This window comes from Malaclemys terrapin, chromosome 10, assembly GCF_027887155.1.
Source record: "Malaclemys terrapin pileata isolate rMalTer1 chromosome 10, rMalTer1.hap1, whole genome shotgun sequence".
Classification (NCBI taxonomy): domain Eukaryota; kingdom Metazoa; phylum Chordata; order Testudines; family Emydidae; genus Malaclemys; species Malaclemys terrapin.
The window spans coordinates 7780938-7792307 of record NC_071514.1 but is presented as its reverse complement, the minus strand read 5'-3'; the positions used below and the strand labels follow the sequence as shown (position 1 = coordinate 7792307).

The 11370-nt window shown below is 41.9% G+C and overlaps 1 protein-coding gene across 2 annotated transcripts in view; it reads left to right on the top strand.

Annotated features, from left to right (window-relative positions):
* The window catches only part of LRRK1 (leucine rich repeat kinase 1), a 112857-nt gene that overhangs the window by 56302 nt on the left and 45185 nt on the right, over positions 1-11370 (top strand). For both annotated transcript variants that reach the window (XM_054042677.1, XM_054042676.1), the window contains exons 12-14: positions 3408-3520; positions 4759-4835; positions 11192-11321. In XM_054042677.1, the coding sequence (XP_053898652.1) occupies positions 3408-3520; positions 4759-4835; positions 11192-11321 (320 nt within the window). The remainder of the gene's footprint in view (positions 1-3407; positions 3521-4758; positions 4836-11191; positions 11322-11370) is intronic.

Sequence of the window (11370 nt, the reverse complement as noted above, 5' to 3'; positions counted from 1 at the left end):
ATGCCCACAGGGGAAAGGAGGAGCATGCTAGAGAGATGCCTCTGGCTTTCTCCTGCTAATAGGAACAGAGAAGATCATTTTCTTCCTGAGTTCCCTTTTCATAACATATATTTGTAATAGTTTCTGCTCATCATTTCCTCTATCCTGGCACATCTCCCGAAAGGTGAAATCTATGTGCTATTGGCTTTAACATCACTTTTACTTTACTTTACTTTAACCTGTAAGATGACCAGACAGCAAATGTGAAAAATCGGGACAGGGGGTGGAGGGTAATAGGATCCTATATAAGAAAAAGACCCCAAAATCGGAACTGTCCCTATAAAATCGGGACATCTGGTCACCCTAACATCACTTTTTTTCTCTGAAGATAGTAAAAATACAAATGGGAGGGATTCAGTCGACACAGCAAATGCTGGACGCTAGATGGTGCTCCAGGGTCACATTTCATCCTACACTGTAGTTTTTGTGTATGGAAGGCTGGATTTGTGCACGATGTGATAGTTCCCAGGGCAGCATGTCTAAGTGTAGGGTTACCAGATAGCAACTGTGAAAAAACGGGACCGGGGATGGGGAAGGTAATAGGAACCAATATAAGAAAAAGTCCCAAAAAATGGTCACCCTATCTAAATGGAGTTGGATAAATTCTCCACTGGGCTGTGTGATTTAGAAGCTGGCATACTTTGGCAGGCACTTGGGGATCCTAGGGAGCTCCAGCTCACATCTCTGTTTCTTTAGTCCTAATCAGATAACATTAAAAAGTGCCAACTCACCCAAGTTACTCAGAGCTAGACTGTGATGTGATTACATGCCTGCATAAGGGAATCGGAGGAAATAAGAACAGTAAACCTTCATCTTGGTTGTGGGTGCATTGGAACAAATGTACTACTCACCCACCTGGTTTATGAAGGTGGTGAGGGGTGGAAAATGGGCAGAACTTTGGTGCCACCCCGCATGCAGGCACACGCTCATTGGCCAGCAGTAAATTACTATCCCAAGCCCCTGGAGCAAGGAAGAAGTGTGTCTTAGAGGAGCATCTCTGGCATAATGCGGCTGCTGGAATGTGGTAGTTCACCCTTTGCTCAGTGCTGGGCATAAACTCAGGATCTAGTCCATAGTAAAGTATATGATTTAGATATGTCATTGTTCAGATGTGGCATGAGAAGAGGAAGCTAAACTGGCTCATGTTCTATGATTCCTTGTGCAGCACAGATGTTCCTACAGGGGACATCTAGAGTCCTTGATATGCTTTGCTGTAGAGGCCATTACCCTTTTCCAAAGAAGCTGGTACTTTTCCAAGTCATGGCTCACTTCTCTAGTCGATCACTCTTGGAGAAAGATCAGGAACTTTTCTCTGAGGGACATATGCAAAGCAGTCCTGTCATGTTTTCCAGATCCCTTACAAGTTGACCCATGCAGCCACTGTCATAATTAAGTGACAGTAGCTTTTTCCACTCTGTTTTAAATGATATGACAGTTCCCCTATTGTGTGTTGTGGCAGAAAAGAGAAGGAAGTTACCTACTATGATCCATTTCTCACTCCTGACTGCGCCCCATCCCTCTGAAACTTTGCCATTGGACAGTCACGATTCAGGAAACCTGTGGTAATACCTGCAGGGAACTTGGCACAAAGTGTTGGGTGGAGACAGATTCTTCTTGTCAAACTGAGGTTAATTCCAAATGTGCAAAGATTTTGACAAAATGTGGGGGTGGGGTGGGGGAAGGCTGTATGGTTAATTTGTTTATACTTATCTGGAAGTCTCTGGTGTCGTTCAGTTCCAGCATTTAAATTGACTCAGCATGTTCCTTCACCAATTCCCTTCCAATGGCCTCCAATGTTTCACAGTTATCTATATTTGTTACTTTTCTAGCATTATGTCAAAGCTTTGGTGTGCCCCTGTCCTGTCACTGCACATGTTACACATTAAATACCGACCTACTCACCTGATGATAGGCTGTTACGCTGGTCCCACTCAGATTTCTTATTCTTCTATTTAACCACATCACAGACAAACAGTCTCACTTGATGAGACAGTGTTATTGTGGCTTGATTAAGTACTTGCCACACCATGCCAGCACAACCTTGTAAGTGGTCTGCACCATTTACACTAAACCTTAATGGCATATGGAACATAAATGTTGCCTAAAATACCTAGGGCCAAATTCTCTGCTGGCATAACTCCATTGACTTTGGGTATATTACATTAACTTCAGTGGAGTTATGCTAAAAAGTATTTGGCATTTCTAGGTTAAAATTCTGCTTATCTCAGATCACATCAGGAGATGTATTAACTAGGACTCGATTAAATTTTCAGTCAAAAACTGTTTTTCTATGGAAAATTGGGTCTTTGACAAAACGAATATTTTCATGGAAAACATTGACTTGCTGAAAAACCAAAAACATTTGTTTCAGGCCAAAACATTTTTTAATGAAAAGTTGAAATTTCTCATGGGGGAACCCCTCATCCCCAATTTTCCATCTAATGCTGACATATTTCAAGTACTATTGTCTTGTCCAGCTTTTAAAAGCACTTTATAGTGCCTTTGGGTATTGTCCTGTTGCCTTACTATTTTGAGAACATCTCTTCAATGAAAATCTACTCTTGTTTTATTAAAGGGAATGGTTTTAGCTTCCAATTTATTTGTAAAGCAAAGTGGGAGAGTGGGGAGGTTTACAAAATCTGGCATAAATCAATTTTTTGTAAATGTCAATTAAATTTGTAGGAGGGAGGTTGTATTTAAACTCTGTGGTATTTGGAATTTTACCGTATCTCCGTGGTGCTACTTAATGCAGGAGAACAAGCAAATGAAACTTATCTATCCAGCTTCAGTCTACAATCTGAGTACAAGTAAAGAGTAAACCAATAGTATAAATGGTGAAAAGGAATGTAAATCTACTTTTAATAATCTAAACCACATGTAACAAAAATATATGCAGATTGTACTGTATAGGTAGCACACATTTTGCATTTTGGATTTATACAAGAGAATATATAGTCTGAATTATGAATTAGTAGGAGAGGGCCCACTCATATCTTAATCTACACACATATGCCACACCTATGACAAACATATGGCATAGTGTCCATATGAAACATATCTCTTATCTACATGGGACTGTTTCATTAATACCAAAGCTGGCATTTGGAATTTATAGTTGAATCTTTCAGCAAATGGGCCAGTAATTGTGTTGGGCTAAAAGCTGCATTGCTTTGTACAAGGAGATGCAGTAAATGTGTGTATCGGAGAGAGTTAAGGAGGGGAATGTTTATATGCTAGGAAGCTAGTATCTTTGTTAAATAAGAAGTGCTTTCTTAGTTTTCCTGTTATTTAAGCAGCTGTACTTACCAGACCTCTTTCTGCTTGTTTAATGGATTGCTTCTTGTAAGTGCTGCCTATTCCTCTTTCAGGCACTGGTGTCACTGAAGCTTTTGGGAAATCAGTTAGTTTCATTGCCTTCTCAAGATAAGTGGACTTGCAAGCAACTTAAATCACTGGATCTTTCTAAGAATCAGCTTGGGAAGTAAGTGTTCCTTTTAGTTTGTGTCAGAGCTAAAATTTAAACTAAAGATTAAAAATTAATAACAAAACCAATTCCTTACACGTGGTAGAAAGTGCTTTTACAGACTCACTGGATTAATTCCCTCTATATCGTATATAGTTATCCATACAGCATGGACCACATCTTCTTTTACATCTCCAAAGTGTCTTGTACACCTGTGGCATTGAAGAAATATTACTCAGAGTTTCTTTGGATATAGCACATGACATTATTTTATGAGTGAATAATTATTACTGGTAATAAAATGTAGAACATGCTTCACTCTGAGTGGTTTACCAATGCAAGTACTTATTTGTGGGGAGCATATCTTAACCATAGGCATTTTGTCTGGGCTTAAACTTTCGTATTTCTGTTGGGAGTATGTGTTTTGAAAAATGTTAATAATCTTTTTGTTTGTTTTTAAATTAAAATGTAACAGGCCATTAGCTCATGGCCAGACTAATGACTTTGGCTATTTAGAAAAGAAAACAAAAATTAGGAGTGATATTTTTTCCATTTAGAAAACATTATAAGGATGTTTGATATGCAGACTTGCAGGTATGTTCCCTTCTCCAGCAGTGAATGTAAGCGCATCAAACTTCCATATATGTCATTTGGGTGCATGCCCAGCAGATTTGCTAGATTCATTATGATTTGCCCTGCCAATAGTCTGCATGGTCAGTGTCAATAAACAAGGATGTATAAATGCTTTAGAAATCCATCTCCACAATAGCATTCCTGGGTCATCATGTCAGAGGAGTGCTAGCTGTAATAGGAAAAGGCTATTCTACAGAGTCTCTTATGCAGCTTGTTCAATTTGCTATTTGACAATCTCCTAAACCTTGATACCAGTAAAGAGAACACAAAGTCAAGTGTGCATTTCCCAAATGGAATCAACATAATGCCTCAGAGGTAGGCTCATATGTTGAATGACAGAGATGAGTCTGAACCAAAAACCTTGGGTCCAGACGGTTCTGAGTTTTGGTGGCATTCAGAACTGCTACTGAGCTGTGTGGCTCAGACCCCTCTTCCACATGCATGGGGAATGAGAACCAGCAAAGGCTGTGCTCTGACATTATGAAGCCTTGCAGAGGCCCAAATCCTACACGGTGCTGAGCTCCCACAGGTTGGGCCCATAACAGTATGAGCTCATGTGAATGTCCCCCAGTGTGGCTTTGTCTTTCTCAAGCATCGCTTTGTGCGTTTTGTTTCATCTGCAGGAGTGAGGAGGGGTTTAAAACAAAGCGGATTTCCTTTTTTACCACAAGAAGCAGAGTGCGTGCAGGCGCGGAGGCAGGTATGGTATGTGGTGACCTCCTCTCCTGGGAAGGAGATGGTGGATTGTGCCAAGTGAATTCCAAGGGTACAGAGATCCTCTTGGAGTCTGGCAGATGAGTGGTCAGCGTAAGCACAGCTGCAGCTTTTAGTGCAGTGACATGTAAATAAGATTGGAAATGCTTTTAATGTACAAATTACTGTAGAACTGGTTTATCCCCTTTGCCCAAATGGCTAATGGGTGAAACCTGCTTCTCTCACTGAACTATCAGTCCCTCTCTTTGTCCAAATTACTGAAGTGCTCGAGAAGCTCGTCACTCTAGCTAGTGTGCCCTTTGGTGTACTGAGATGGGGAAACGAACCAATAATTAGGTGATCCCAAGGGCAATACAACTATGTGGCTGAACTTGCAAAATAGGTTTTGCCCTGTGCCTCTTTGATGATTGCCAAAGGTCTGGTGGGAGATTCTCTGGATTACCATCTGTGACCATAAAGATCAAAAAACCATTTGAAGATATCCACACTGATCCCTAATCTCTGTGGGATTCATTTGCTTTTCTTTTTGTTTGTTTGATTTTTTTTTAGGCCACTCAGATCTTTTATATGCTGCATTCTCCCGGGGGAGTACCTTCCTGATGGTGGATTTTACAATGCCCCCGGGGAATTGCACAGAACAGAATAAAATTTAGGTTTTGTGGTGACCGTTAACATTGCCCTAGACATCCTGATGAGAATAGTCCACTAGCTATATAGTCTCACCTCACTGCACTATGAATGAATCCCTCTATTTTTCCCCTTCCTTCATGGGTCATGGACAGAGCAGAAGCATTACCCTCACACCCCCATGACCCTTGCAAATCTGCATTAAGACAAAGACTATAATAAAATCTCATGCTTCAAGGCTTTAGCTGGTCAGCTACAGGGATCAGGAAGGAGTTTTTCCCCTGGGGCACCATTGGCCAGATATATTCTGGGAGTAATTTTGCCTTCCTCTGAAGCATCAGGGATTGGCCACAGCTGGAGACAGGACACCTGACACATGGCTCTGAGGTCACAGAGAGAATCCTCTTCCTAGATGCCTGGCTGCTGGGTCTTGCTCACATGCTCAGGGTCAAACTGATCTCTAGATTTGGGGACAGGAGGGAATTTCCACCCAGGTCAGATTTGCAGGGATTTTGAGGGTTTTTTGCTTTTCTCTGCAGCATAGAGCATGGATCACCTACTGCGATCATCCAGGCACACCTCACCTAATCAATACCCAGCCATTGCAGGGGTCTCAGGCATTGGAAAACGTAATCCCAATTATACATATAAATTAGCTGTTACCACTCAAGAAAGAGATCTTGGAGTCATTATGGATAGTTCTCTGAAAACATCCACTCAGTGTGCAGCGGCAGTCAAAAAAGCGAACAGAATGTTGGGAATCATTAAGAAAGGGATAGATAATAAGACAGAAAATATCATATTGCCTCTGTATAAATCCATGCTATGCCCACATATTGAATACTGCATGCAGATGTGGTCGCCCCATCTCAAAAAATATATATTGGAATTGTAAAGGGTTCAGAAAAGGTCAACAAAAATGATTAGGGGTATGGAATGGCTTCTGCATAAGAAGAGATTAATAAGGCTGAGACTTTTCAGCTTGGGAAAGAGATGACTAAGGGGGGATATGATTGAGGTCTATAAAATCATGACTGGGGTAGAGAAAGTAAATAAGGAAGTGCTATTTACTCCTTCTCATAACACAAGAACGAGGGGGTCACCAAATGAAATTAATAGGCAGCAGGTTTAAAACAAACAAAAGGAAGTATTTTTTCACACAGCGCACAGTCAACCTGTGGAACTCTTTGCCAGAGGATGTTGTGAAGGCCAAGACTATAACAGGGTTCAAAAAAGAACTGGTTAAGTTAATGGAGAGTAGGTACATCAATGGCTATTAGCCAGGATGGGCAGGGATAGTGTCCCTAGCCTCTGTTTGCCAGAAGCTGGGAATGGGCCATAGGGGATGGATCACTTGATGATGACCTGTTCTGTTCATTCCCTCTGGGACACCTGGCATTGGCCACTGTCAGAAGACAGGATACTGGGCTAGAGGGACCTTTTGGTCTGACCCAGTATGGCCGTTCTTATGATTTCTCTTGTTCTCTGCCTGAGGCACACAAGAGTCACGAGGACTGAAATGCTTTGTTCTAACCCAAGTTATTGGACTCAATACAGGCTTAGCTGGGTGAAATTTAATGGCCTGTGATAGATACACAGGAGGTCAGACTGGAGGATCTAATGGTTCTTTCTGGCCTTAAATTCTATGGAACCATGAAACTTGCAAAACTTCCTCTCGGTGGAGGTAGGAACTGCTGTCCAGCAAGTAATGTGTATGTTCATATGAAGAAAAGAAATCTTTGTTGTGCATAAGATTTTCTTTAACTAGTTACAAATGAAAAGAGAAATAGCAGGATTTACCTAGAAAGATAAATGCTGTGAAATCAATCCCAAGTGTAGAACATGTGGGAATATGACCCTGAACCTTTGTTCTAAAGAGTTTGTCAGCATCCGGGGCATCATATCCTCTCTGTAAAGCTATTACAACAGCTGGGTCAGGGGGTGAATGGAGGACTAACCCCAGGGATGCTTTGAGCCAAAGATTTGTCCTGGCCTTACTACCAATCCCACCCCCCACAAATCCTCCTGCTATTCCAGTTAATGCCCATCTTCTGTGCCCACTGTTGTGGAGTAATGCGAAAAGAAGAGGTGAGAAGGAGAGAGAAAATGAGAGATGAAGGCACTTGTGTCAGGTCATGGAGCAAGGGGATAAGAGAGGTGCATTTGTCAGTCTGGGCTAGGTGATGTCAATCCAGCAATCTGCTGCAAATGGGGAAGGGTCTCAGCAAAAAGGATTGGTGTGCATTACATTGAAATAAGAAACGTGAATGTTATAGCAAGACGATGCCAGATTCAGAGAGCCAGATCTTCAGCTCTGCCATAGCTCCTTTGTGCTGCTCTGGTCGTGCAAAGGGACGTAAAGCCGTTTTAACCAGCTCCCTTGGGGATTCCTTGTGCAATGAGAATCACCAAGCAATGCAGAGCCAGCCCAGTCTTCATAACAACCCCTTCCCCCAGAAAAGGGGGTGGGGCCTAGTGAAAGGGGGTGGGGCCTGAACGCCACTGCTCTCTGACAATCCCTAGCTAGAATGTCCCCTTTGATACGTGGGTATCGGGGTGTGACTAAATTTGGGCCAGGGGCCAAACCAGCTCCCTGGCTGGCGCCAGGATTGGACAGCCACAAAGATGGAGTAAAATCACCTTTGTCTCCCAGCTTCTCCTCCTGTCCCAAGTGCAGCTTGGTGAGACCAGAGGACGTGACCAGGAGTTTAAAGGACATTTAGTGAAGACAGGAGTCAGAATGCATCAGTTTTGTACAAAAAGCTCCCTATATTTAATATAATTTTACCAAGTAAACTGTTTACTTATGTCTAGGAAATTATTTACAGAGGATGATTTAGGGATATTCCGTACACTAGGTTGATAAAACTCAGAATAAACTTCTTGCATATGCATGTGGTTGCATTTGTGTAGTTTACCCATCCAAAAATATTTTTAGGATGGGAATTATTTTAACAGCAAATCCAGACCCAAGCCAGAAAAGTCATACATAATTCATGAATAAATAATTACAATTCATAAACCCCTCGAGCCTGGTTCTAACATAGCACACTCTTTTCTATCTAGGGTTAGGAAATGAATTGGGAGCATTGCTGCTATTTTTGGTAGTTACTCCCGTGTGTCCGCGATGGACTGAATCTGTCTCTCTATATAACTAGATTAGTTCCATTCATCCATACAGAAGAGGAGCAATAAACACTAAAAAGATTAAATTCGTAATGAGTCAAAAAATGAGTGAACTGAACCCACGACTGTTTGAGGAGTGTTCATCATCAAATTTAAAGACGTTAATTTTCCTTGTGATTCACTTTACTGGTACTTTCTTCAAGTTCATTTTCACTGTGGCAATGCAAAGTTGATGATCACTGCCTACAAATGCCCTTCTGTATACTTGGATGTCTTGAGGTGACGATCAGAACTTTATTCATATGATTTTTGCATAAGAACATAAGAAAGGCCGTACCGGGTCAGACCAAAGATTCATCTAGCCCAGTATCCTGTCTACCAACAGTGACCAATGCCAGGTGCCCCAGAGGGAGTGAACCTAACAGGCAATGATCAAGTGATCTCTCTCCTGCCATCCATCTCCACCCTCTGACAGACAGAGGCTAGGGACACCATTCCTTACCCATCCTGGCTAATAGCCATTAATGGACTTAACCACCATGAATTTATCCAGTTCTCTTTTAAACTCTGTTATAGTCCTAGCCTTCACAACCTCCTCAGGTAAGGAGTTCCACAAGTTGACTGTGCGCTGCATGAAGAAGAACTTCCTTTTATTTGTTTTAAATAGGGGGGAGGGATAGCTCAGTGGTTTGAGCATTGCCCTGCTAAACCCAGGGTTGTGAGTTCAATCCTTGAGGGGGCCACTTAGGGATCTGGGGCAAAAATCAGGACTTGGTCCTGCTAGTGAAGACAGGGGGCTGGACTCAATGACCTTTCAGGGTCCCTTCCAGTTCTATGAGATATGATATGATATAAACCTGCTGCCTATTAATTTCATTTGATGATCCCTAGTTCTTGTATTATGGGAATAAGTAAATAACTTTTCCTTATCCACTTTTTCCACATCACTCATGATTTTATAGACCTCTATCATATCCCCCCTTAGTTTCCTCTTTTCCAAGCTGAAGAGTCCTAGCCTCTTTAATCTCTCCTCATATGGGACCCATTCCAAATCCTTAATAATTTTAGTTGCCCTTTTCTGAACCTTTTCTAGTGCCAGTATATCTTTTTTGAGATGAGGAGACCACATCTGTACGCAGTATTCGAGATGAGGGCGTACCATCGATTTATATAAGGGCAATAATATATTCTCAGTCTTATTCTCTATCCCTTTTTAATGATCCCTAACATCCTGTTTGCTTTTTTGACCGCCTCTGCACACTGCGTGGACATTTTCAGAGAACTATCCACGATGACTCCAAGATATTTTTCCTGACTTCTTGTAGCTAAATTAGCCCCCATCATACTGTACGTATAGTTGGGGTTATTTTTTGCAATGTGCATTACTTTACATTTATCCACATTAAATTTCATTTGCCATTTTGTTGCCCAATCACTCAGTTTTGCCATCAGGTGAGAACCACGTTGTTTTATGGTGGTGTATGATGGAGTATCCTTCTAACAATAAGATGGTTCAGTTGACATAATTCAAGAAAGTGTTCACTGTTAAGTGAGCCGGTTTCACTTATGCCCATTATGTGTGTCATGTCATGATTGTCTCTCCCCCCGACAGCATTTCTATCACCCATAACAATGAAAATATCATCATGTGGGACTTGCTGATGAGGTTCTGCAGAATGTTATAAAAAGTATCCTTATCATCATCATTGTATTCTCTTGTTGGGGCGTAGCATTGAATGATGGTCATTTTCATACAGCGTGTCTGAAATCTTGCTCATATCATTCTGTCATTCACTGGTTGCCAGTCTTGTGCAGCATCATTCCAGAACAATGCAGCTTCTTCTGTACCTCCAGTACTCTTCTGCCCTTGAGTAAATTTTAGTTTTATTGTTGCCTGTGGTGAGGGCCTACATTGTCTCATCTGCCCACTGTAGTCATTGGCAGATCCTGCTGCTCGCTGGCTCCCCGCTCTGTGAAGGATTAATTGCGTAAATTGACCGGATTCTCTGCTCACCCTGAACTCTTGTTGAGTTATTCACATGTAGTTATCAGACAGTATTGTGGCCAAATTTTGGCTGCTCTTGTGAGAATGCAGGGAACAAACTTCCCAGTGCTTGTGCTCTTTGTGTGCAAGCTATGGGGCTGGATTGGGCATGGATGTCATTGCTCGAACCGTGATGCATCTCAGAGGAGATGCTGTCCAACCACAAGGGAACACATGCTGCTCCACCAAAAAAGAAAAATTAAATGTTCTTCTAGACACATTCCCATCAATGACTGTGGAGACATTCTATCTGCCTAAGTGCTCCACAGGTAGAACATCTCTGTTCACTGCTGGGGATTTGCACCTCCACACACGGGCAAAATCCAACAATGCTGTGATTGTAAAAGCCATAATCTGGGCCTGGATGCTTTATTACCATTGTTTCTGTTGGTGGTCACTTGCTTTGCATGCGTTGCTTCATGGTAACTAATTCAGTTACCTAATGACCTCACTGAAATGTTAGGACCAAGGTTATTGGTCTAGAGCCTTGTGGCATATTATGTTTGCTTTCATCTCAGCATTTATTTTCTCTCGTGTTGTTTCAGGTCCCTTCTTGGAGTTTCCGGCATTCCTGAATGACTCTCTGGAAGTCCTTTATCTAAATGACAATCAGCTAGACACCGTCCCACAATCCATTTGCCTTCTGAAAGGTCTAACAGAGCTTTATTTAGGGAAGTAAGTACATGCCATGAAAAGCCACATTATTACTCTGCTGCTTTGACGA